Raw genomic sequence first — 25,500 nt, 5'->3', positions numbered from 1 at the left:
GGTTATTTTTTAAAAAAAAATTAAAAAAAAAAATTTGATTGAGAATATTGTTTCTTATCACTTACCCAGCTGTACTTTGCTGTTAAAAGTTTATTTATTTATTTTTATTTGTTGTTGTTAATACTAATTAATACTAATTGTTTTATTAGCTTGTCTTTTTGGTAAGACACTATACAGTGAGACACATAGCATTTGTTAAAATGCTGGGAGGTTGGATTTGTAGTTGGAAAACAAACTGTTTAAAGTAAAGTCCATGAATTTTAAAATCGTATGAATTTATGTTAAAAACTTTACATACAATAAGGCCATGGACACAGATGATTCTCCTTGGACACATTTGTTAATTCATGTGGTATAATACTTCTATAAAATTCCTATAGTAACACATATTTACTTTAAAAATTTCTGTACTAGGTGTTTTTGTTTACAGAAGCAAGTATTTGTTTACAATTTTTTGTTACGCTTTTAATACATGTTGGCTTTTGTATTCACAAGCAAAATACAAGTAGGTTCTTGGAAGCTTAGTTATGATTCTGAGTAAGAATACTACAGTACAAAGTGTTAAGTTCGCAAATTTTAACCAGTGCAACGTTGTTTTATATTTATTTTAATTTTGTACGTAAACAATTTTTTTATAGATGCCACGCACAAATGCAGACATTGGTTTAATATTCAATTATGAAGGAGAGTTGTTACATGGGGCTGCAATTTACGATCAAGAATCTTTACTTAATGATTTACTTAATGCTGGTGGAAGTGGTTCAGTGAATAGTCGAGATAATCAAGGACGTACACCCCTCCACACAGCAGCATCACATGGAAGTGTAAAATGTGTTAAAATATTACTTCAAAGAGGAGGTAAGACTTATCTTAAAATATTTTTGTAAGGAATTGTCAAAAGTTGTGCTGATTTAAAATGTCTATTAAAAAGGAGGGAAACTTAAGATACTAACAAAAGAAACAAGCAGTAACCACAACCTATAGCAAGGTCAAAGAAAGTTGATTGTCTGTTTGGAGTGGTCATGCCCACTGGGTTTTTCGTTTTTAAATTTTATACTTGAAACACAACATTTCTGCTCTTTTTCATCAATTCCCATTCAATCATTGAAAAATTAGATTACTGTTTTGAATCATTTGTTTGAATTTACGTTATTTTTCGTTGTTTATGGAATGCATTTTACCGTTTTGGTTATATTTGAAGTATTTCTCAACCGACTATTTTAACAATTTAATACAGTGGCCTTCGATTATTTTAGTTCATAAAATGTAGGTGCAAAACAGATAATCAACTTTCTTATGGCATTCTTCTGCCTTATAAAAATGTAAAAATCTACGTTCCAAGAAAAATATTTGATTAACACCGTACCATTTTTTCCAACTTTTTTCTGTAAATAGAAATGTTGTTACTACTAGTAATTTATTTGACCATACCTCAGTTGTAGATTGGGTTAGGTCAATCTTTTGAACTTTGTGTGTTTCTTCTACAATTTCTGCATTGTTTATACTTTTATCATTAATCTTTAACAAACTGTCATCACTGCATCAGAAGATGTAGTATATACATTTTAGGTTTGAGCCTTCATTATGATTTTATAGGTGATTCTAACTGTTTTTTACAGGTAGGTAGGTACAGGTGCAGAGATACATCTACCTTTTGTTGCACGTTTTCTTGAAAATGTTTAGCGTTTTACCGACTGGTTGATGAAAATTTGTTAGCCAGAATGAAAACTATCATATCTACTATCACTCTTCATTTCTGACTCTGAATTAACTTCAGTATTAGAGCTAGATTCATTGTCAAATAAATCACTGGAGTCAAATTCACCATCATATTTCTTGTCTAGCCTGTCAGCTGCTTCTGTAGCACTATATTTTTACAAAAAATATTTTGAATATAATTTCTATATTCAGCACGCTACATTTTTATTAAAAAAACAACTGAATTTTGATGTCTTTAAAAAGCATTCACAGGATAAGCACGTATATATATACGCGTCAGATATGTCTTGCATATTTGACTTGTAACCAACAAGCCATAAAATTGGATGGAGGAATGAACAATGCATATATGTTTTCCATGAACAAATTCAAAAAAATAATCTTGTTTTGACGTCCATAGCTTTAAGAAAGTACAGGTTCATGTAAACAGAGTTTTTTTCTGGCCACTGTCCTAAGCAAAGACTTGTGAAAATATATCTGTTGTCAACAGCTGTATCCTGTGTTTTTATTTGCACCAGTGTTACAGAAAGGTTTTTTTCTTTGAATAATGATTGTACATTGTAAAATATACCTGCACGTTTACCGAAACTTAAGTGCATCACCTGGTTTTTTCAATGCCTAGTTACCTAGGTAGTATGGTAATAAGAACATTTTATGCTGCTACCTTTTATGATTTGAAGAGATAATAGCCAATATAAAAGACATATGCCTTTAAATTATTGTGTCTGTAAAGGATGAAAAAAATATTTTTTTATACATTCAAATCATTTCTCTGACAAACTGTTGGCAAGAAAGAACGTAACGTGACTTTTAATTGATCTATTTCCCAAATTATAAAAGGTCTTGATGTTGTTCAATTTATTTTTTAGCTGATCCAAATGCAAATTCTGGTATTGAAGATGACTGCTCAGTAAGAAATGCCTATTAGTTAATTAGATTTGGAGATTTGTGTTTGACGATAAAAAAATTGCCCTGTTATTCTCTTCTTTAAAATTACAATCGTGGCATGCACGAAAAAATTACACTTAATATGAATCAGACTCTTAATTCTAAAAATCTTTTTAGTCCCTGCATGGACATTTTTGTATGTGGCAAAATATAGGGTATGTTGGATTCACAAACATCCTCAATATAGTTTCTAGTGTGTGTTTTTTTTTGACCACTTATCTTGGAAAACCTGACCAGGAGAGTAAAAATTTATCTTTGTTCTCCTTTTGAAACACCAAGCTTTATGCCAAATCATGCTGCATACGTTCTGTGGTAGACATTTTATTATATAACACAAATGTTTAACGATGGAAAAAATGTTCTGCAAATGTCCTTGAATTTGGACTTGATTTTTGGCTGTCACCCTGCTAGTTATTATTACAAGTCTTATTGTTCCGTAATATTAGGTAAACTATTGGTGTCTTTGTTTTGGATTCAAGTGTCTATCAACAATAACAAGTTTTTTCCAAGTGTTTTGAATTGCATCAAATCACTGCATAATATATCTTTCAAAACAACTTAACCCTTTGAACATAAATACACCTTGGATATAATACCTGCCAAGCTTAGAAGAATATTAATGTATTTCAGACCAGTGTTAGTTTTACTCTATATAAATGTGTATAAAAAATAATGTGCACATGTGCTTTCACCACATACCATAAATGATTTATGAGTAATTATTTTTTCCAGACTCCTGTTCATCATGCTGCTAAGCAGGGTCATTTAGCTTGTCTTGCTGCACTGCTTGAATATGAGGTGAACTTAGACCTGAAAAACAGTAAAGGCAAAAGAGCTTACGATATTGCCACAGAAGAAGGTCGTAGTGAATGCTTCAAATGTGCTAATTACATAAAGAAGGTCAAAGGTAATATTTAACATAAAAACATATTCAGAAAACATATTTAATAAAATTTAAATATCTCAAAATATCAGCATTGTAAGGACAGGGCAAAGGTACTCTTAATCAAGAGAGTTGGTTAATTATGAAGAATGCTTGCTAAAAATCCTAGCATGTAACTTAGTTATTGAATAGGAGGTATACTAAATTAGGCTGTTGTGGTCCAGCAATATAATATTGTTTTTGTAAAAATTGATTCGCTGAAAAGACTTCATATATATAAAAATTAATTGTCAGTTGTTATGTTCACTGTTTCTTTATGCTTTAAACTTATCTAGACTTATCAAGGCATTATGGTAATTCTTTTTAATTTGTTAAAGTTTCTCTATTAAGAATCTTTTTTAAGTATGGTTAAAAATCTGATGCTGTAATCTGTAATTAGAAGAGCTAGTCAATGTCATAATCGTTTAAGTAGTCTAACCAATCTTGTAAATGACAATTTATAACTAGCTGTTATGCTATTGTTTTAGTTTAATGTTATATTGTCAATTAAATTCCAAGGATTGAATTAGAATTTTATATCTAAAACATGTTTCTTTGTATACAATGTCAATAGTTTCTGTTGAACTACCTTGTCTTAACATCCTGAATCCATAATACATATTTTTGTTTCTGAAATATGCATTATAACAAAATTTGTTTTTGTTGTTGTTGTTTTTACACAACTGAATCACTGGTAAAGTGGATAATTTTTGTTTACAATGAAGAAAATATCTCGTCGGAAAAAGAAATCTAAGTTAATAAACGAACATGGTAGAATTTCTGATTTGTTTGTGTTTTTTTGCAATTGTGTGATAATGATTCAAAACATGCAATCACCGTGCATCTTTGGAGTTATATTCCTTAATAAGTTGTAAAGTGTAAAGAAAAAGTTAAGGTAAAAATTAACAATTAGTTGTTTCTTCCAGCGAATTGATTTTCCTAATAATTTAATTTTTATTTAAAACCACGAGCCACAAGGCTATATTTTGACAAGTTACAATGTGGTTGTGAAATTTTCAAAACTTTTTCTTTATTTGTTTAAAATTTAACAATTTATTAAGCATTACCAATTTATATGTCAGCCTGAGAAAAGAATATGTGATATTTTGGATGCTAAAATAGAACTTGTTTGTAAGCATTTGAATCACTGAAAGGACAGTGCAAAGTAGTAAATCTTTTTAAAAATAATATAAAGCAATAATTTTCTAAGTTAATTTTTCATTAAAGGAATATTAGGGGTAGTCATGGAGTCACAAAATTTTATGGTAACACTCTATCATTGCATCATGGTAACATGGTAGATACCAGCGTCACTAAATTGATATTAATAATACTCATAAAAAAAGTTTCAAACAAATTTCTTTTCGGGAGTTGATGATTAGTTTCAGGATTAATAACATGAGGAAGCAGGATAATGATTTTTTTCTTAGACGCTTTAAAAGTAAATATAACACAAAACTTTAATCGTCATCTTCTCTGAATATATCCTAACAATATCTATACTATATACTATATACACGTTTTAACCCTAATATTTATTATATGTGATTTATTTTCATATAAACGAAACATTACAGTGTAATTATTTTTAGAACAGCGGCAAAAGGAAGCAGAAACTGCAAAATGTGAAGGTATCGAATAAATATTCAATACACAAACATTGAACATTATTTCAATATCTATTAAAATTGCATGTAGATAATGTTTGTTGCATGCAAACAGTGTTTGTGCAACTAGTGTTAAGCATTAGGTCATTCTAATGGACTCTTTATTTTACACTTGTTAACTCTCAAAAACTACTGTTTGTCCTTTTACTAATTTTCTTGGTTTATGATGCTTGTAAGTGAATAAAATCAACATGTTTTTTCCAACATTTAGAATAATCATAAGAAATATGTTATTGTAATATTATTTTGCAATGTCCTAGAGTTGTATGATGTTATTGATGATGGGCTGTACGAACGTGCTAAGTCAATATTGGAAAGCATTGCTGATCCTTATTCTATTGTTAACAGATATTACCGTGGTCCTAACACATTATTGTATAGGTAGGCCTAATGCTGCATCCAAAGCTGATAAAATGTTTAATAAACAGTTATAACAATGATTACTTAATAATAAATAAGTAAATTTTAATTTTTTACTGATAGGGCTAGCTTTGGTGGACATATCGAAATTGTTAAATTATTGATCGAATACAAAGCAGATGGACGCCCCAATGTAGACAGTGGTATAACTGCTTTATATGCTGCATCATTTGCTGGGCATTTGGAAGTTGTGATGCTTTTAGCTCAAGTTTTTCCCAAGCATCTTATAATGCCAGTTACAATCGATGAGACATACCCATTGCATGCTGCTGTCATGAAAGGCAGAGTGGAGATTGTAAAGTTTTTATTAACATTAAGAAAAACAGATATGACAGCAGAAGTGCACAGGAAAATTTCGCATCAAGAGTTCAGTCAAAGAAAACACCCCTCAGCAAGTCGTTCAAGACGAGCTACAACAACAGATTTAGGTATTTGCACTATTTATAATTTTTTACCCTAGTAATAAAAGACAATTTTGACGGTCTCATTCACAAAGTTTTTTTTATATATGTCCATGGAGATGGAACTGAAATTTGTTGCTCCTCTTAATTTTATTTTTGTTTACAAATAGAATTCGCTGCGGAAGAAGTTGAGCGATATTATGTGGATATCAATCAGCGCATGAAGACTGGTTATACCCCATTACATTTAGCTGTTATGTATGGCAGTGTAGAGATCGTCAAGTTGTTATTAAGATGCACACCAATCGTAACAGAAAGGTATGTGCCTTGTATCACTAAATGAAGCATTGTATTTCCCATATTGATTCGTTATTGTGTTTATGGTGTTTTTTTGTTAATTAAGTTAATTAAGACATTCACTCAAAAAAGAACATTTTAATTTAAGTTTTATTTAATTTAATCTCAACTATCAATTGGCATAAAATTGGTATATTAACTTTCAAAATCAGCATAGTGTTATATAAGTTCTTTCTTGTAAATTTGTACTGCTAAGGTTGTTTAAGACATGTGACGAAGGAATGAGGAGTAATGTTTACAATATTTGAGTATTTTAAAATCAGTAGTTTTGAATGACTGGTGAAAATAAAAGTTTGCCTCGTCACAAGCCTTAAATGGTCTTCTTGGAAGCTTTTTTTACTTTATAATCATAAATAGGTATTTGCATAAAGAATTGTGACTTCAACCATTTTATTTTGGTCTATACACACATTTTCTGTTTGTAACTCTAAATTATCATGCTAAAAACCAAGTTTATGTCCATCTTATTTACTTTACCTGCATTGTAAATAGAGTTATGGCTGACTGTCCACCTGGCTGTTTAATCATTGATCGAGTAGCTAACAAAATGACACCCTTTCATCATGCACTGTTGGTAGGAAAGGAAGACATAGCAGAATTATTATTACGAAGTGGAGCAGATATCAATCAGTTATTTGATGATGGAGAAATGAGTTGTGCACCATTGCTTTATGCTTGCCGACATTCGTCAGATGGAATGGTCATGATGCTGCTCCGCAATGGTGCAGTGGACAAGGGCGACGAAGCACGTAAAGAAGCACTGAATGCAAATAAGAATAATATAGTGCAGATATTATTAAATAATGGTATGTTATCTAAATAAGTTTCTTTCATTAAGTGTTTTAAAAAAACAATTATTTCTGCCGGTGAAAGCTACATATCAACATAATGCAGCATGATATAAGCAACTTAATTCTCAATTAAAATAATAATAAAAAAATTTGGGGACTAAAATAATGGTTTGTCATTCATCATGACCTACAGAGCTTTAAGGTCTATTTAGACCTTAAAGCTCTGTAGATCATGATGAATGACAATGATCAATGACGTTGTAGCTAGGCTACAATAATGAATTGTTAAATTGATCAGCTACAATTTATTTTATGCTTAAAAAATAGATACTTTTCGAAAGGTCTCTTTAAGAGACAAGAGAGGAGTTGAACCATACCTTAGTTTAAAGGGGCGATTGTGGAAGTCCCATGAAATGCCACATAGTGATGGTGTCACTTTTAAAAAAAACCCAGTCCGGTCTGTGAACGGTTGGTGCTAGGAAGGGCAACCAGCTATAAAACAATGCAAAAACTCTTTATTAATGGCCCTAAGAGCAGTTGATCAGATAAACTGCGTAAACGGGGCTAGAACTCTAAGGAGTGAAGGTGTCGCGCACGGTAGGACAGATGTCAGGTGTGAGCATCGTCAGATCGTTACCCAGCTATCACATCACAAGGTAGATAACACTTGGTTGAGGATGGCTAGTGTAAATGTTGGTACTCTGAGAGGTAGAGCAGGTGAAGTAGTTGAAATGTTAGAACGTAGACGTGTTGATATGTGTTGTGTTCAGGAAGTCAGGTGGAGAGGAGCTTCAGTGAGATTTGTGGCAGGTAGGAGGGCAAGGTATAAGCTTTTTTGGATTGGTAATAGTGATGGATATGGAGGAGTTGGTATATTCGTTACAGAGAAGTGGGTAGAAAAAGTTATAGATTTTATGCGTGTTAATAGTCGTATTATAGTGATAAAGTTTTTGATAGGTAATAGGATTTCACTTTTCTGTCAGTTTATGCGCAACAGTGTGGACTCAGTGAGGAAGATAAAGATAAGTTTTATGATGAGTTAATAGCAGTCACATCAAAGTTTGGAGACACTGAACTTGTCATGGTGGGCAGTGACTTTAATGGTCATGTTGGGAAGTCATCTGAAGGTTATAGAGGTGTGCATGGAGGCTATGGATTTGGGAGCAAAAATAAGGAAGGGGAGAGATTGCTTGAGTTTGGAATGGCAACAGGCATGGTGGTTTGCCACACATCATTCAGTAAGAGACAGAGTAGGCTGATAACATATGAGTCAGACATATGAGACATAAGACACAGATAGATTACTACCTGGTTAGAAAGTCAGACAAGAAAGTGGTGAAGGACGTGAAAGTTATATTGGGGGAAGAGTGTGTTTTCCAGCATAGGTTGCTAGTTTGTGATATTATCTTGAAGAGTGTTAAAGAAGCCAAGGGAAAGTATAGGCCCCGTCATAAAGTCTGGAAGCTGAAGGAAGAGATTGTAGCAAGACAATTTAGTGCAAAAATTCAGCTGTTAGCCCACAATGATCAGTGTGATAGTGACAATGTTGAAAGTACTTGGACTACTTTGAAGAATTGCCTTCTAGAAGCTTCTGATGATACCTGTGGGTGGACGAAAGGACCAGCTAGACATAGACAGACCTGGTGGTGGAATAATGAGGTTGACCAGTGTATAAAGGAAAAGAGGAAATTTTTGAAAGAGTGGAAGTCAGGTAGTAGTATTTACTGAGAAGCTAAGCGTCATGCTTGTACAGCAGTGTATAAGGCAAAATCAGAAGCAGAGGGAAACAGATTTGCAGATGTGTTAAGAAGGGAAGACCAGTGCAATGAGGTATTCAAGATAGCAAAGCAAATGAAGAAGACTAATCAAGATGTTGTAGGTGAGAAGTGTATATGTAATGATGAAGGTGTTTTGGCTAGCACAGAGGAGGAGAAAAGGTTAGCTTGGAAGAATTATTATCAGAGGTTACTTAACACTGAGTTTGATTGGCATGAGGATAATTTGTCTGATGATGATGTTGTAGAAGGGCCAGCTATGCAGATCAAGACAGAATGGGTAGTGGAGGCTATTAGGAAATTGAAGATTGGCAAGGCTGTAGGAGTATCAGGTATTGTTGCAGAGATGGTAAAAGCATCTGGATATATTGGAGTTGAGCTTATTACAAGTCTTGCTAATCAGATTATAAAGGATGGTGCTATTCCGAGTGAGTGGCGGTCAGTGTAATAGTGAATTGTTTCAAGGCCAAGGGTGATGCACTAGAAAGAGGTAACTATAGAAGTTTGAAGTTGGTTGATCAAGTAATGAAAGTTATTGCAAGAGTGATTGATAAGTTACTTAGAGAAAGAATTGATATAGATAAGATGCAATTTAGTTTTGTTCCAGGGCGTGGCACTACAGATGCAATATTTTTACTCAGGCAGCTTCAGAAAAAGTATTTAGGAAAGAGAAAGAATCTCTATTTTGCCGTTGTAGATTTAGAGAAACCTTTTGATAAAGTCCCACGTAAAGTTATTTGGTGGGCTATGAGAAAATTAGGTGTGGATGAGTGGCTATTTACGATGGTACAGTCTATGTACAGCAATGCTAGAAGTCGTGTCAGGATTAACGATTCACTTAGTGATGAATTTAGTGTAAATGTTGGTGTACATCAGGGTTCTGTACTTAGTCCTTTGTTGTTTGTTCTAATCTTAGAAGCGCTGTCGATGGAGTTCAGAACAGGTTTTCCATGGGAGTTATTGTATGCAGATGATTTGGTTCTCGTAGCAGAATCGATGGAAGAATTAGTTGAAAAGTTTGAGAAGTGGAAGAAAGGACTAGAAGAGAAAGGGCTAAGGGTGAACACATCCAAGTCTAAAGTCATGATTAGTAGCATTGCAGCCAAGTGTGACCTTGTAGTTGGAAAGTGGCCTTGTGGATTTTGCAAGAAAGGGGTTGGTAGTAACTCAATTTTTTGTCAGCCTTGCAAGCACTGGGTACATAAGAAGTGCAGTAGTATTGGTGGAAGGTTTAGAGTTGACATTCAGTTTGTATGCAAGTGTTGCAAAGGTGAGATTATAGAGAATGACGTATTTCCAGCTTCAATGATGTAGAACAGTGGCTCGCTAGAGATAGTTGAGAACATCTGTTACTTAGGTGATATGTTGGGCAGTGAAGGAGGTGTTGGAAGAAGTGTTACTTGCAGGATAGGTTCTGCTTGGAAAAAGTTCAGAGAGTTACTTTCTTTGTTGACTAGCAGAGTCTTTTCAATTGAGTCAAAAAGTAGGTTGTATGAGGCCTGTGTAAGAAGTGTTATGTTGTACGGTAGTGAGACATGGGCAGTGAAGCAGGAAGATCTTGACCGTTTAGAAAGGAATGATATGAGAATGGTCAGGTGGATGTGTAACGCCAGTCTGAGAGACAGAAAGGGTTCAGATGAGCTAAGAAGCAGGCTAAGTATCCGTGGAATTGAAGATGTTATCCAGATAAGAAGATTGAATCGGCTGGGACACTTGGAAAGAATGGAGGGGGATAATTGTGTAAGAAAGCGTAGAAACTTGATAGTTCCTGGGGCAAAGCCCGGAGGCAGACCAAGAAAGACTTGGCAGGAGGTTATAAGGAAAGACTTATACAAAGGAACATAAAACTTCTTATACAAAGGAAGTTGAGTTTAGATCTAACACAGTCTAGATCAGATTGGAAGAGGGTCATCAATATTGGAAGAGGGTCATTAAAGTCCAACGCATGCTAGCATGGAAAACGGACGTTAGGCCAAGAATGATGATGATGATGAAAAATAGATACTTTTCTCCAATGAAATAAAAACATCAACAAAAGCAAGACTAACGAAATTCTACCCAACTTATTCTTCCATCATTATATATTTATCGTTTTAAAGAAAATATGTTAGATATAATATATTGTCATTGAAAGGAATCACATGTTATTGTGTGAAAGTATTTACAACGAATAATACCGCAAAATAAATTAATGAAATTTTTAAGCTTAACGTTTCATATATAACACCTGCTTACTTAGATTTATGAGGGTTATGTTATTTCGTGTTGTGTTTTTTATGTTTAGGTGTTTTTCCTGATGAGGAAGGTCAAATTATGTGTGCAGCCAGTGAAAGGTCTTATGACTTAAAGCCAGTAATAATACAATGGTATAAACGAAAGTTATCTGTTGTGAAAGAAGAGTGGCTTTTAAATGCAGGCATCTCTTGTAACATGAAAATGAAATCCAAACTATTGAATGATCCTTCCCTACGAGTGAAACTATTTACATCAATTAATTTATCAAACAATGATTTAGAATCTCTACCAATCATACTGTTCCAAATGCCCTCCCTTAGAACTTTGAATGTTTCGGACAATAAACTTAAATCCTTACCAGGACCAACATGTTCTGAGGATGGAAAAGAACTTTCTGACAACGATCAAAGCTTCACATTATCTGGAAATTGGAACTGCCCTAGTCTGGAAGAATTGGATCTGCAACATAATATGATAGTTGATGTACCAAAACATATTTTTACAATGCCATCATTACGCACCATAGATCTCAGCTGGAATTACATTAAAAACATGCCGTTTGAAATGTGGGTTTCCCCTAGCCTAAAGACACTTTTACTGGAGCACAATAACATCCAGTCCTTGCCAGCATTTTTACATGGTAACAAAGAACATTATAAAACAAAACATGTAGTAAAAAAAGAAAACCACAAGGCAAAGTAAGTAGTTGTTTTAATCTTTGTTTTATTATTTTTTAAATATGAGTGGGTTAGTGTGTTATGTTTTTTCTTGTAGAGCAAATACTATGCCAGCCAAAGTTAACAGTCATGACAAAATTGATGGTAAAAAAGTAGACTTCACAACTATATCACAAATTTACAGTAAACGACCAACCTGGGGAGCGGACTCTGATGATTCTGATTATGACGAAGTGGACTTTGTTAAAAAATCAGGTTTAAATAAATTAGACGTATCAGATAATCAATTAACCGTTATACCCGATGGATTATGTTGTCTTGCACCAAACTTGTCAAAATTGTGTTTAAAAAAGAACAAGATAACTGAAGTGAACTCTGTTGCTATGCTTCCAGAGCGTTTATCTAGCTTAGATTTATGTGAAAACGGATTAAAAGTTTTTGACCTTGGTTCATCTAAAGAGGAAGATTTTAGCATGTGTTATGCTCTGGTGAGAAGGCAGACACAGCTTCGTATGTCATATCCAGCATCAAAGCGGAAATATTGTCAACATCGTAAACATAAACAACTGCCTGATCTGACACGTTTAGTTTTAAACAACAACCTCTTGGAGAATGTACCAGTTCTTGCAACGCACGAAGGTAGTGTCACAGTTCTGTTTCCTGGACTAAAAACCCTTGATGTTACTCGCAATAAACTTTTAAAGGTTCCACAAGGCATCGGGAAGTTGACTAAACTTTGTTCGTTGTATATTGGATATAATTCAAACTTAGATTCATTACCATCGGAGTTAGGTTTATGTTCAGAATTGTATGAACTGAAAATGGAAAGTTTACACTTAAAAGATCCTCCTAAGAATGTGTTGGAAAAACAAACTACTGATGGGAGGAGAGACATAAGAGGTTTAACTGGTTATCTTAAGTCATTGCACGATAAGTAAGTATTTATTTTATAAAAGGGAAACTATGTCCATTTCGTACATAGTTTCTCTTTTTTTAGTTTACTTTTTTGATCGGCTTCATGAGATGGACATCTACTGGTAATGATGTAATGGAAGACAGTATTTTGATATATTGAAAAAGAACTAACATACTGCCAAGCAGTGAGCGGGATTCGATCCGCGGTCCCCAGAACTGGGAGCCGCAGACGAACCCACTACACTACATGCGGCAATATGTTAGTGATGAACTCAGATAGTTTATCCGGATGGTGTGTATACATAGGTGAATATTTATCATAACACATCCGTATTTCATTTTCAACAGAGAATGTTTCACCCCGATCAGACCTCTGATCATGACGGGCAAGTATAATGCGTGTAAGTCATATTGAAGAAGAACTACTTTGTTCATCACTAACATACTACCAAGCAGTGAGCGGGATTCGATCTGCGGTCCTCAATAATAATAAATTTTAATATAATAAATTTTACTGGCATGGTCTGGAGGATTCATAGTAAAATTTATTTTATTTACAGGTGTTTACAGGCTTGGATTGTGAATTCTGCATATCACGTTTATCGAATTTGAGTTCCTACTCTTGCCTCATAACTGATTTCTGTGCAGACAATTCTTAATTATCCTTTCATGTATTTTTTTATCCATAATACTGATTAACTGTTACATACATGTCAATTGTCTGCCACCATTTTGAAATCACATTTGTGAATTTTCAGAGCTCAAAGTTACCCCAACATCAAATTAATGGTTGTTGGTATTCATGGAATCGGGAAATCTACGCTTCTTGATGCGTTGCGCAAGGATGGAACTGGGACATACCAGCAAAGCGAGTTCAGAGGCCATTTTAGTGAACGTCAAACTGAAAAAGGTAAATGGTTGAAGTGATTTTCATTAATTATTAAATGCTGGTGTAGGAAATAAAATGAACATAATATGCTCATCAGGCTGTTTTACTAGACTTTTTTGAAAAGGAAGAGGGAGACGGACTCAAAGAAACAAGAGAAATAACAATAAAACAGGCTGTTTATAAAAATGTGCCACACTTGTCCACAAATACAATACTGAAATCTAAAATTTTCTTGTTTAGTGTCTGGTAATAAGCCACAAGGAAATCGTAGCACAGTTGGTGTCGACGTGTGTGACTGGTCTTATTCCAAACGTCAGAGAGGCAGCCCAATAATTAAGTTTAGTACTTGGGATTTTGCTGGCCAAGTAAGATAGCTTTGTTTAAACTAACAATCCTTTTCCACAGTTTCTTTGTAGTCTACAGTTTACCATGAAGAATAAGGTGTAAAACACCATAGTGCAATATTCTTATTATGGGTCTCTATATTTATATTTGTTTTCCACTGCAGTAGTTTGTTAAGTATCATATACAGTGAACATTTCATTTTGTATTATATTATCTTTTATTGCATCAGTTTGTTTAAAATGAGGATCAAATGTAAACTTTAAAAATTCACTTCTTTTCTAGACAGAGTACTATGCAACTCATCAGTGTTTTCTCTCCCGCCGAGCATTATACTTAGTGCTTTGGAAATTAACAGATGGTATTAAAGGTATTAAACAACTTGAATCATGGCTTCTAAATATTCAGGTGTGTACTTTGTACAGAGAAAATCTTTGACTTGTTTTTCCTGCAAAAAAACTTTTAAAAATATTGTTGAGACTTGACCTTTGGCATTTTTTTTTATTTATTTATTTATTTATTTATTTATTTTTTTTTTTGGGGGGGGGTGATTCTGCACACTATGGACATGTTTTTTGAATCAGGGGCAGAAATGTTAAAATGATAGACAGTTGAAGTAAGAGTTAACATAAACCCATTACCTAAAATCTCGAAAATTTGTAACTAGATATTTTAAATGGTGAAAGTTAGAGAGCTTTTATCAGAGAGTTGTAATAGTGTTAAACCTTCATGAGCTATACAGTAGACAACAGTTAAGAAAAAAAATGGATTATAAGTTCTGTCTTGTATACATCTTTTTTCATTTAAGTTAAATTTAAAAGAATTATGTATAGGATGACTTTTCTTAAATTTTAAGCACAGTGTAAGCATAATTTCACGCTGAATCAAAATGAAAATGAATATTTTTTATAGAACATAAAACCTAATTCAAAACATCAAGAGAGAAATTTTAAAAAAAGGAATTAATGAAAATGAAGTTACATGTAAGAAAAGCAATAATAACAATCCAGATGACGTTGAAAAAAAGAAAAATAAGTATATTGCGGCTGGCATCAAGTACAACTTGCTTATAATAAAGCTATATGCTAGCCATAATGTTTTTTCACATCCCCCAATTGTATCCCAAATAAAAATAGTTTTTATTTGATTAACTCTTTTTAGGCTCGTGCACCAAATTCCACTGTAATTATTATTGGTACATTCCTAGACGATGTGGAACGCAATAGAAGGGGTTATGTAGAAGAAATGCAAAATGAAATCAAAAAGCGCTTCATGTCAACAAAATATGGAGGTGCAATTGTAGATCTTATTGAAAAGGGTTTACCAAATGTTGTTGATGTAATTGAAGTCAGTTGTAAAAATGGCACCAACATTCCAAAACTGCGCGATTTAATCTACGACACAGTAATGAATTTAAAAGCAGATAGCAAACATGGTATGGATTATAGAACATTATCTTCTGGAAATTGCTTAACCTGAGCTTGTTAGGCTAACACGAAACGGATGCTGTTTGCTGAATTCTTTATATCCCTTTTTGTGGTATCACTGTACTGATTCGCTCTAAATTCAACCTGGACTAGATATTATTTAAAACCTTAATTTTCGTAATGTTTTTATGTTACCTACAAAGTTCGTTTTAACCATTTGGTGCATGTGAGATTAACAAATGTTTTCCATAATGGGATGTCCCTAATGTGATATAATGCATTTGAAACAGGATAACTTCAGAATGAAAATAATTTATTTATTAGGGAGTATGTCACTACTACAAAAGCCAATCCCAGCATCTTATATAGCAGTGGAGAAAGCCATAACAGCAATTTCAGAGAATTTAAAAAACGACATGCCGGTATTGGAGGACAGCGAATTTCGGTAACAATTTTTTTTTGTTTCTGTCTGCTTGTCTGCCTTAAAATCCAGGGATTTAGTAATTTTGTAACTCCCGTCTAAATAGATTTAATTACTTTATGTTAACAGGCAGGCAAGAAAGCACGGGAAAGCGATAAAAAAAAAATGTACCACATGCGATCCCTGCGGAATTTCCACAGGCCAACGAGTAATAATTATATAGTTTTTGTGAAATGGTAATGTACTTTTAACTTTTATACTCTTTATTTTTAGTAAACAAGTGTTTAATCAGCTTCAAGCACAAGGTGCTAAATTGCGAAATGGAGACGAAGAACTTGATCAAGCCGTACAGTTTTTACATGATTTTGGTAAGCATTTTATAACAAAGTAATAAAAACAGGACCAACAAGGACAGTGTATAATTAAGGATCGCATTTTAAGTACAAAAACACCAGTGCATTAAAGTTTGTCAAAATACTAACAAATGACTCACAAATCGAAAAAATGTATGCCTAACGATAATCCAAAATTGGTGGAGGGAGTTCAATTCATTAACGTGTTAAAATTCAGTGTAAACATAGATTTTTAAGTAATAGTAATAGTATTATGACCTGTCTTTTTCCATGGCCACCCTTACTTAAGTGAAATCTGACTCAAACCAACTGGATTCTTTAATTTGGATTACAATGTCTTTAGGTACTTTGCTGCATTATGACGATCCATCGCTTTGTAACTTGTATTTTGTCGATCCTCAGTGGTTGTGCGATTTGTTGGCACATGTTGTTACAGTGAGAAGTGTGAATCCATGTATCAAAAATGGTGAGCTACTTGCCATGCAAGAACTTTATGTGTCCCCTCTAGTTACTTTAACTATGGAAAAAATTACTCAATGGAAGTTTCCTGATTTTATAAATTTATCAAGGAAGAAGATGGCTTGTTATTATCTTAAAATTTTTAACAAAAATCATAGAGTATGACAAAGAATGTGCTTAAAGTAGATTATGGCTAAACAGAATGTTTTATATAGGTAACAGTGGGTTGATTAGGTAACCTTTTTGACAACAACCACAACAGCCCTTAAAACTAATGAACATTCATAAAGTACTAATATCAGATATAATACATATACCAATATGCTAGGGCTGTTCAAAATTTTTCCTTCTAGAAATTTATCAGGAGAAGGAAAAAAGAATTAAATAAAAAATTGAAATTTAAAGTAACGTTTTTAACCACACAGGTTTGCTGCCTTTATTTAAAGGAACATGTTTTTTTATAACATCCAGGTGTACTGAAGATTTCAGATTTGCAAAGTCAGATCTTCAAAGGGCAAAAAAGATTTCCATCTTCGCTCGTGATGAAGTACATTGAATTAATGAGCAAATTTGAAGTTGCCATCAAGATATCAGACAAATTCCTGTTGATTCCTTCATTATTACCAGACAAGCAGAAAGAATGCCCAGTAGTGGCCGATCACGAATCTCCAGAATTGAGAAGGGCGATGAACATCCATGCTTATTTGCATAATCGTGTGCATCGCCGACAGTACCTTATGTCTTATATACCTAGTGGATTTTGGGCTCGTTTATTAACTAGGTAGGATAGGTTTGTGCTTGCTACTAAATCAGGTAAATCGAGGTTAGACTTTTTAATTTTATTTAAGTTATTAATTTTTTATTCTAGGCTGATAGCAGACGATAGAATTTGTAAGATCGTATCATCCTGTTACGCAATTCAGGGATCAGGACATGCAGAAAGTGAGCAAGCACGTGTTGATGCAGAAACTCTTATGAGAGCAGCTCCGCCAGAGTGGGCTTGTTGGAAAACAGGAATCGAATTATCATGCTTTGGGGCGAAATTACTTCGCGTTTGTCAATTGGAACAGGGAAAGCCATTTTATGGTTATAAAGGTAGGTCCTATTATATTTGAATGGTAAGCAAAGCTAATTTTAGATCTTTATGAATGCGTGTAACATCCTTGTTAAGTTAGAAATACCTTATTTTATGATTTTTATTTAAAGGGATCCCAAGGTACTTTTACAGTGAATATATCGTTTAGCATTTCTCATGCAAATCTTTCAGTTGGGTCCAACTTGTAAAAGTACCTCGGGATCCCTTTAAACTTTTGGTAAACACCTTTTTTATATATGCAACCCACTTGATAAGGTCTAAGGCTGCGATTTGACTCAAACTACGCAACTGGTCAGGAGGAAAATATGAGCGAACGAGCCTAAATCTAGACTTACAAAATGTAGAATTAACAGGTGTAAATCTTGTAAAATTTGTATTTTACAGTCAGAAACGTTTTAACAAAACAAGGGCCAAATATATTATGAAGAAAAAACTGAAATGAATGGGAAAAACGATCGTTTTCTAATTTGTTTCTATTTTTTTTAAAGGCCCTAAGAAAGGTGTTTTCGTCAAAAATCAAACAAAAGACTCTCAAAAAACAGCTGTTGAGATTCTAGCTCCAAGTTTAACACTTTCAATCGAAAAGTTTATACAGTATCGCCCGCCAGCTAAAGGTAAGACATTCGTTATTCGTTTTTTTTTTTTTTTTCATTTTTATTTATTGCGTCTATTTTCGTATGTAGGATACACTAGATAACTAAAACTCCTGAACTCCTTCAGTCATTCTAAATCTAATAAATAAATTTGATAACTTTGACTTTTTTAAGTTCTCAAAAATACATAAGGACTGGAGCGTTCTTGGACATTCGAGTTATGAAGCACTTACCTTATGTCTATTTCCACCTATTAGACACCTTCTTATAACACCCGCATTTAATAACAAAGTCATGTAAAGGTGATTGGATGACACACATCATATACAACTAAAGTTTATATGCATTTTTTTCTTTCAAAATCCGAAAATGTCTAGCTCGTGTGACTCTACCTTTCCTCAAATGCACCACTTAACTCTATCAAAAGAGATATTAAGCTGGGTGGGTTTTTAATAAAAAAAAGAAAACATAGTGTATTTTACTGTAAGCATTGACAAACTGACTGCCTACGTCAGTAGGAAACTTTTAATTTGAAAGGTAAGATGCCCCAAATTTTTTTTGAAACTTTTTTTTGAAACCATAGCATAGTTTATCAACCCACCTTCTTACCCACACCCACCTTTGCACCCACCCCCTTTTAAAATCTTTTGTAGTAAACTTTCTTTTGTTTTTATCAGCTTTTTATTCGCTTATTTCTCATTTTTTGTAAGATTTGAAAAGTAAAGTGGGAGAATATTTTCTGGTAAGCTACTCTGTCAAAACGTTTATTTTTCCTTCTAGACGGTGAAGAAGGCGAGAACTTGGTTGGATTTCGAGTTGTAGGTGTGTGCGAATATTCTTCACAAGCTGCCACGCAACTATTAAACATTACTGTGGAGCACATTGATAATCTCTTTTCTGAATGGTACCCAAAAATCGACCAGTACACAGATATCCACGGGCACAAAGGAATCTGCAGGGTCTCGTTTTGCGATAAATGTTTGCGCAGTGTGATCGAGAAAGACAATGCAAAAACGAACAACAATGATAGCAAGCAGAAGGGCGACTTAGAAGAGGGTTTGCGTGGTCATGTCGTGTTGGAGACCGAGGGAGAAAGAAACGTGTACACGCCAGACGAAACAGCTCATCGTAGCATAAACGAAAGTATTGATCAGTCGTTTGACGATGGCGCCGCGAAAGACAGTAACGACAATGAGGCTGATGATGATGTTTTCGAGAATATTTCCGAAGAGGAGTATTTTCACGAGGAACAGTATCAACTGTTAGAAGAGTTACGCATCCAAGCTAAAGGATGCATTGTAGCGTTTGAGTTAGAGGAAGGTTCAAAGTTGCTGCGAGAGAACAAACCTTTGTTGTGTCCTTTTCATTTTAAAGTTCAATTTGAAGATATTTTCCCAGATCTGGTAATGTCTTAAGCTTTTTTGATACAATCCTAATATTTGGATACTGACATAATGCATCTCTTCTCGAATATACACACCCAACTTTGTATTTCACTTTTGTCAAATAAACGTCTATTTTATAACCACAAATTTATTTAGGCGCCAGGGTGCCTAACTATGATGCCATACGATTTACAAATTAAATTATAAAAAAACATGATGTTAAAATTTAAAGTTTTGGTCGGTACTATTTAGACCAATTAAATATAGGCAGTTGCAATTCTGTAGTTATTAGCTTCTTTGTGTAAGTGACCGTGAAGCGAATCTACCATTGGGTGAGCATTCTCAGACAGAAACTTCAAGATGCCTTATTAACTATAATGTAAATGTTTTCGCTGGATTTCTCAGAAATTAGGATTCTTAGGTGAAAAATCTGATATTTCATCTAATTAGGTATCGTTTTCCAATCTATGGAAACTTAAATAAATTTGCTTTGCTTTGTGTAACCAGATAACTGTGAACGTTGTGGCGATACAGTTATAAAATCTCTCTTCTAGTTCTTGATTATTTTCATTTCATAGTGCTATCTGGATTTGGATGTGAATCTGCTTGTTACACCTGATCGTATAAGGATTGGAAAGTTTCTAGCTGCTGGTGCTTATGGTGACGTGTTCAAGTCGGAAATTTTAGTTGAAGAGGACTGGATACCGGCAGCTATGAAGATTCCTTTCAATTCTGAAAAAGCAAAGAATAAACAAGCAATGGCTACGATGTTTTCTTATGATACATATAAGTATGTGGTGTTCAACTTTGACAATTTTCTTGTGTGTGAATACTTTACAGCTTGACACCAACCTTTTAAAATTTAAATGTGTTTCTAACGTATAGAATTTCTGTTTGTACTTTAAACTGAGATACAACCTAATTTATGGACCCAAGATTGCACATTTGGTCTAAGATTGCACCCTTGGTCTAAGATAAAAACTATGCACAGTAGCTAACTATTTTTTACGTTTTCCACAATGCAGTTTTGTGTATGATTGTACTACTACTACTCCACCTGCACATGTACTAAAACGTTCATGCAATATTTGGCGGTTATTCTTAAGCGATCAACCATAAGTTGTATTATTTTTTCCTTGTTTTTTTAGGAATGTCCGCCAAGAGCTCGCCATCTTGGTTCCAGTGAATCATTCAAATATTATCAGCTTCCTGGGCGTGTCAACGTCACCATTTGCCATGTTGCTTGAACTTGCGCCAGGAGGGGCGTTAGATCGGTGTTACATAGAGTATCGAAATGTTGGAAAAAAGTTGAATGTTTACGTCATCCAGAAGAGCCTGCAACAGGTAAGAAAGCGAAACAAGGAAGATTATCACTATTGAAAGCTATTCCCTCTTTTGCCTATCTGTTGTAAAGGTATTTTTTTTCTCTTCTTCAGGGTAAAAAATAAAATTCTCCTAACCAGTGCCAAATAATCCTAAAATTTCCTGATTTTTTGTAAAAACCCATAAAAATCTCCTTTTTTTTTAGGGAACATTCATTTGCTCAATTCAATTTTTATAATGGATTTTTTTTGTGGAATATAAAAATTTGTTGCTATATCTGTTAATGTGAAAATGAAATCCGACTTATTCAATTTTTCTTTCTTGTTAAATTCCCTTGACATTCATGATTTTTGTGTCTCTAAAAAACAGCTAAAACTCTCCTAGTTGCAAAACGAACGGGAAGCATATGTAATCTGAATGTGAACGTTTTAAAAACGCGGAATACTTTCCGCGTCAACAGTATTTTTGCTTGTGTTTTTTGTGGATTTTGGTTTGTTAAATTGTAAAAATTCAACACACTATTTTTATATTGTCTAAATCTAGTATAGATGACCTAGCAACGTGTAGTCCAGTATTCTCAGCCGCCATTAAACGGCTATTTTCCAATTGAAATTTATTCCAAATTTTCCAATTTGTTAGAAGAGCTTATAATATTCACTACAAAATATGGGACTTATGCAAGTTGTGAAGGAATAAGATTTCAATGACACCTAGCACCACCTGATGTAATTTCTATTTAGAATTAAGCGGCCCTTATTTAACATTTCTGGTTTACGCCCTGCCTAAAGATATCGTTAGCTTTCAGTTTAAATGAAATTTTAAATGTCTTTTAGATCAGCGAAGCTTTAAAATACCTACATCGTCATCACATTATATACCGTGACTTAAAATGCGAGAACGTGTTGGTTTGGTCTTTTCCTCCGCCGGCCGTCACTGAACCGGAGCATTATAAAGTTTGGCTGAAACTGACCGACTATGGGATCAGTCGATCCGTGTCGTTAGGCGGTATCAAAGGTTACCAAGGTACACCTGGTTTTATGGCGCCTGAAATTATCAGGTACACTGGCAAAGAAAGTTACACCGTGAAGGTATGTGAGTCAGAAAACTACTTTGCTCCATGTAAATCTGGTGCTTGTTAAATATTTTAGTTTTCTTGTTTTTAACGATCGTTCTCCACTTCTTTCCGTTAAATAAAATCCCGCTTTGCTTTTTCTTCAAGTTAAGCACAGAAAACAATCTTCACTGTTCTAAACCAGTAAAAGAGAATAGTTTGTTTCAGCCTAAGAGTACGAGGACTCAGGGCATCTGAAATCTCAACAACAAAAAATTCCAATCGCAACCAAGGCACAGTCCTCGAAAGACATTATGTACTTGTAACCAGCCTCTCCTGTGATAGGCTTGGGAGGTATAATTTCAGAAAGATAAAGCCAGACCTCTAATAATTACTGAGAATACAAATTTTTAAGTCATATTGCATTAAAAAAACTTACCGTTTAATGTAAATGATGTATTTTCAACTTGGTTTTGTAATATGTGGAGAATATTGGAATTGGGAGACAGACGTGAGTAGAAAATAGGCAGGGTGCCACGAATCGTACGGATTTTAAAATTTAGAATTTGAGGTGTCAATGAACAGTTCCACCGCACTTAGTTTTCTTGTAAGTCACCAAAGTCAACAATTACCATTTGTTCACATAAACGTTTTTTTCTTTCGTTAAGGTTGACTGCTTCTCGTTTGGTTCGCTAATATTTGAGTTAATCGCTCTGAAACAGCCCTATAGTGATGTGGCGAACAACAAAGCGAGTTTAGCGCTTCAATACATGCTGGATGGTAAAAGACCTCGGTTAACATACAAGGTAAGTTGCTGGGAGTAGGTTTTTCAGGTTACTTGTTTAACATTTTGCAGAAATTTCTAAAATTGTAACTAATAAATTTTTACTACAGAGTAACATAAAAGAGGTTTGATCTTCTTTTTACTACTTGATTTTATTATTTGAATGCACTTTAGTCAAGCTGTCAGGCACTAAAATCTTCGTTAAAATTATTTTTTTCGATCAAATCAAATGCGTCATAAATAGTGTGAACTATAGTTTTAGCCAGTGAAGATATAATATTTAACACCTTCCAGGAAAGGCGTTTTCCTGTTTTGATGATCTCGCTGTTGTACCGTTGCTGGGCACAAAACCCCGACGATCGACCTTCCATGGCGGAAATCAACGGTTTGACGTCACTGCAGGAATTTCCGAAGTTATTAGATATCTTAGGTCTGTTTTCAATTTTGTTTCTTCTTTCTTTCCCAGGCCCCTAAGGCACTTTTAAGGATTTTGTTGTAGCTTTTAGACTAGTAGATCAACGTCAATGCACTGATTGCAACAGGGTTAGCAATTGGCAGGAAACAAGAAGTATTGCTTGTAGAAGATGTCGGTAGGAACCACACATCTTGACTATGGTCGAAACTTCCGGAAAATATAAATCCCAAACAGTTTATTCAAATGAAAGCTAAAAAGCGCTTTGGTGCGAGAAATCTTTTGAACTGCGAAAATTTATTTTCTAGGTTTAGGAGAAGAGTTTAACCTGCAATGCGTGGCTACTACCAACCAAGGTCAATGCAAGCAAAACGTGGTTGACAGTCGCGTAATGATCGGTTCGCATTTGTGGTTTTGCGGTTATAGTGGTTTCGGCGATTCTATTTCTGCTCGCAAAGAAGGAGTGATAACCGTGTTTTCTTACCATGATAGCAGATACTCACACGTCACTGTAAGTATACCACTATCCAGTGCACTAAACTGTAATGATGTGTCTTTTCCTATGTATGCTGGTCAATATATTATTTAACTTTCTTATTTTAGAACATCAAGCTAACCGACCGCGTGCTTATGGTATGTTCTGTAGGAAGCACAATCTGGCTTGGTACAGAGTCTGGAAACATTCTTGTATTTTGTTCGCTCACTTACAAGCCTTTAGCTCTTGGACGTTTGTTGTGCCATCGACACATTCTAAGCATGCTTCACTCTCCAGTATGTCACTGCGTTCTGATAACCCGTTCTGATGGATGTGTGTACTCGTACCAGGACAGCGTAAGCTCTTATACTAAACTTGTCCCACAAAACGAGGTGCTCAACTTCTTTCAAACAGCCACTCAGGGCCAAGTTATACGTGAGTTATTTCCAAGTAAAGAGTATACTGGCACTACGAAAATACACTGCTTTGCTGCTGTCGCTAGTCACGCCACAAGACGCTACAGTCAAGAAGTGATGACATATAAAGATGCCGGCGGTGCGATCGCGGTTGCCACCCGCGAAACAGACGAAGAAGAAGAGGACTCCTATGTTCCCTCTCAATCTACGGAAGTAACTTATGAGCTGTGGTGTGGCCAGGAAAAGGGTTGCATCACAATATTGGATTTAAATTCGTTGAAGAAAATGAAGATGCTGCCAATAAAAGGTAGTGATCTAACTAACCCAGCGCTGAAAGATCTTAACGTGAACTTTATGGAGACTGTGCGTACTTTTGAGTCTTTCTCACAAGATAAAAGAACAGAGTTCGTTGAAAGCATGTCGCATTATATATGGATCGTCGTATATCCTGGCACACAAGTTTTAAGATGGAATATCGATAGAAGAGTTATCGAAGATGTTTTCGATGCGAGCAATCATTCTCCCTGGAGAGATTGTAAGTTGGTATTTTTTTGTGACTTTCTTTTGCTACATGCTTGTATCAATTATTGACTTGTCACAAAAACCCACACATGTTATTTTATGTGTTCTACCGGCTCAAATTTTGCTTGTTTACTATCTACTTGGGACGACCAAACTTACTCACCAGCGCTAATCGAGACCAAACTTTGTCTTCATATGAATTTCACATAATTTAAGAACATGGAAGTTTTGGAAACTGTTTTTATCATCGTAGTAGTGCTTGTTGTTTTTCCTTTTATATATACTCGTTTAAGGCTGGCCGTTGCTTATAAGTGGCGTCGTTTTTTTCAAGAAACCTTCGTTTGCTTATAAGATGTTCTCATATAAAAATCATGTATTAGATGTGCTTATACCACAACTTTCTTGTGTGTGGGAATACATTGCCTGTCCTTTCAGTTCTTTCCTGCTATTGTTTTTTATCTGTACCAGTGTTGCCATTATATAAACCAACTTGTTTCCAACACGTTTTGCTCGTCTTTTTCACTTCTTATATTTTTCACGATCACCGATTAGTAGTAGCCTATATGTACATACGTTTTTGTTTTCGTTTTTAGTAAACTCAGCTAAATTATCCAAGAAAACAAAGTCTCTAAAGGGTGAGTCATATAGTGTTTTTAGTTTGGATAAAAAAAATATAAAAGCACTTTTACTACGCCAACTGTCGTTGCCCCTAAAACACAGCTCAT

The 25,500-nt window shown here is 34.4% G+C and overlaps 1 protein-coding gene across 2 annotated transcripts in view; it reads left to right on the top strand.

The window, feature by feature from the left end:
- Nucleotides 1–25,500, top strand: part of LOC130644470 (leucine-rich repeat serine/threonine-protein kinase 1-like) — a 33,713-nt gene that overhangs the window by 6,235 nt on the left and 1,978 nt on the right. The window contains exons 2-30 of one of the 2 annotated variants that reach the window (XM_057450094.1): nt 639–858; nt 2,589–2,629; nt 3,400–3,574; nt 5,182–5,220; nt 5,517–5,637; nt 5,740–6,104; nt 6,248–6,395; nt 6,927–7,240; nt 11,285–11,933; nt 12,010–12,846; nt 13,586–13,737; nt 13,957–14,081; nt 14,344–14,466; nt 15,220–15,493; nt 15,810–15,930; nt 16,180–16,274; nt 16,603–16,725; nt 17,190–17,499; nt 17,587–17,813; nt 18,303–18,428; nt 19,188–19,810; nt 20,371–20,582; nt 20,941–21,136; nt 21,949–22,203; nt 22,835–22,972; nt 23,245–23,380; nt 23,671–23,873; nt 23,966–24,788; nt 25,369–25,410. In XM_057450094.1, coding sequence (XP_057306077.1) covers nt 639–858; nt 2,589–2,629; nt 3,400–3,574; nt 5,182–5,220; nt 5,517–5,637; nt 5,740–6,104; nt 6,248–6,395; nt 6,927–7,240; nt 11,285–11,933; nt 12,010–12,846; nt 13,586–13,737; nt 13,957–14,081; nt 14,344–14,466; nt 15,220–15,493; nt 15,810–15,930; nt 16,180–16,274; nt 16,603–16,725; nt 17,190–17,499; nt 17,587–17,813; nt 18,303–18,428; nt 19,188–19,810; nt 20,371–20,582; nt 20,941–21,136; nt 21,949–22,203; nt 22,835–22,972; nt 23,245–23,380; nt 23,671–23,873; nt 23,966–24,788; nt 25,369–25,410 — 7,213 coding nt within the window. Of the gene's footprint in view, nt 1–638; nt 859–2,588; nt 2,630–3,399; nt 3,575–4,272; nt 4,361–5,181; nt 5,221–5,516; nt 5,638–5,739; nt 6,105–6,247; nt 6,396–6,926; nt 7,241–11,284; nt 11,934–12,009; nt 12,847–13,585; nt 13,738–13,956; nt 14,082–14,343; nt 14,467–15,219; nt 15,494–15,809; nt 15,931–16,179; nt 16,275–16,602; nt 16,726–17,189; nt 17,500–17,586; nt 17,814–18,302; nt 18,429–19,187; nt 19,811–20,370; nt 20,583–20,940; nt 21,137–21,948; nt 22,204–22,834; nt 22,973–23,244; nt 23,381–23,670; nt 23,874–23,965; nt 24,789–25,368; nt 25,411–25,500 lie in introns of those variants that run through there. The other variant, XM_057450096.1, reaches the window with a different exon arrangement.

This window comes from Hydractinia symbiolongicarpus, chromosome 5 (assembly GCF_029227915.1).
Source record: "Hydractinia symbiolongicarpus strain clone_291-10 chromosome 5, HSymV2.1, whole genome shotgun sequence".
Taxonomy (NCBI): Eukaryota; Metazoa; Cnidaria; class Hydrozoa; order Anthoathecata; family Hydractiniidae; genus Hydractinia; species Hydractinia symbiolongicarpus.
The sequence above is the reverse complement of the archived record's forward strand: the minus strand, read 5'-3'. Positions and strand labels throughout refer to the sequence as shown.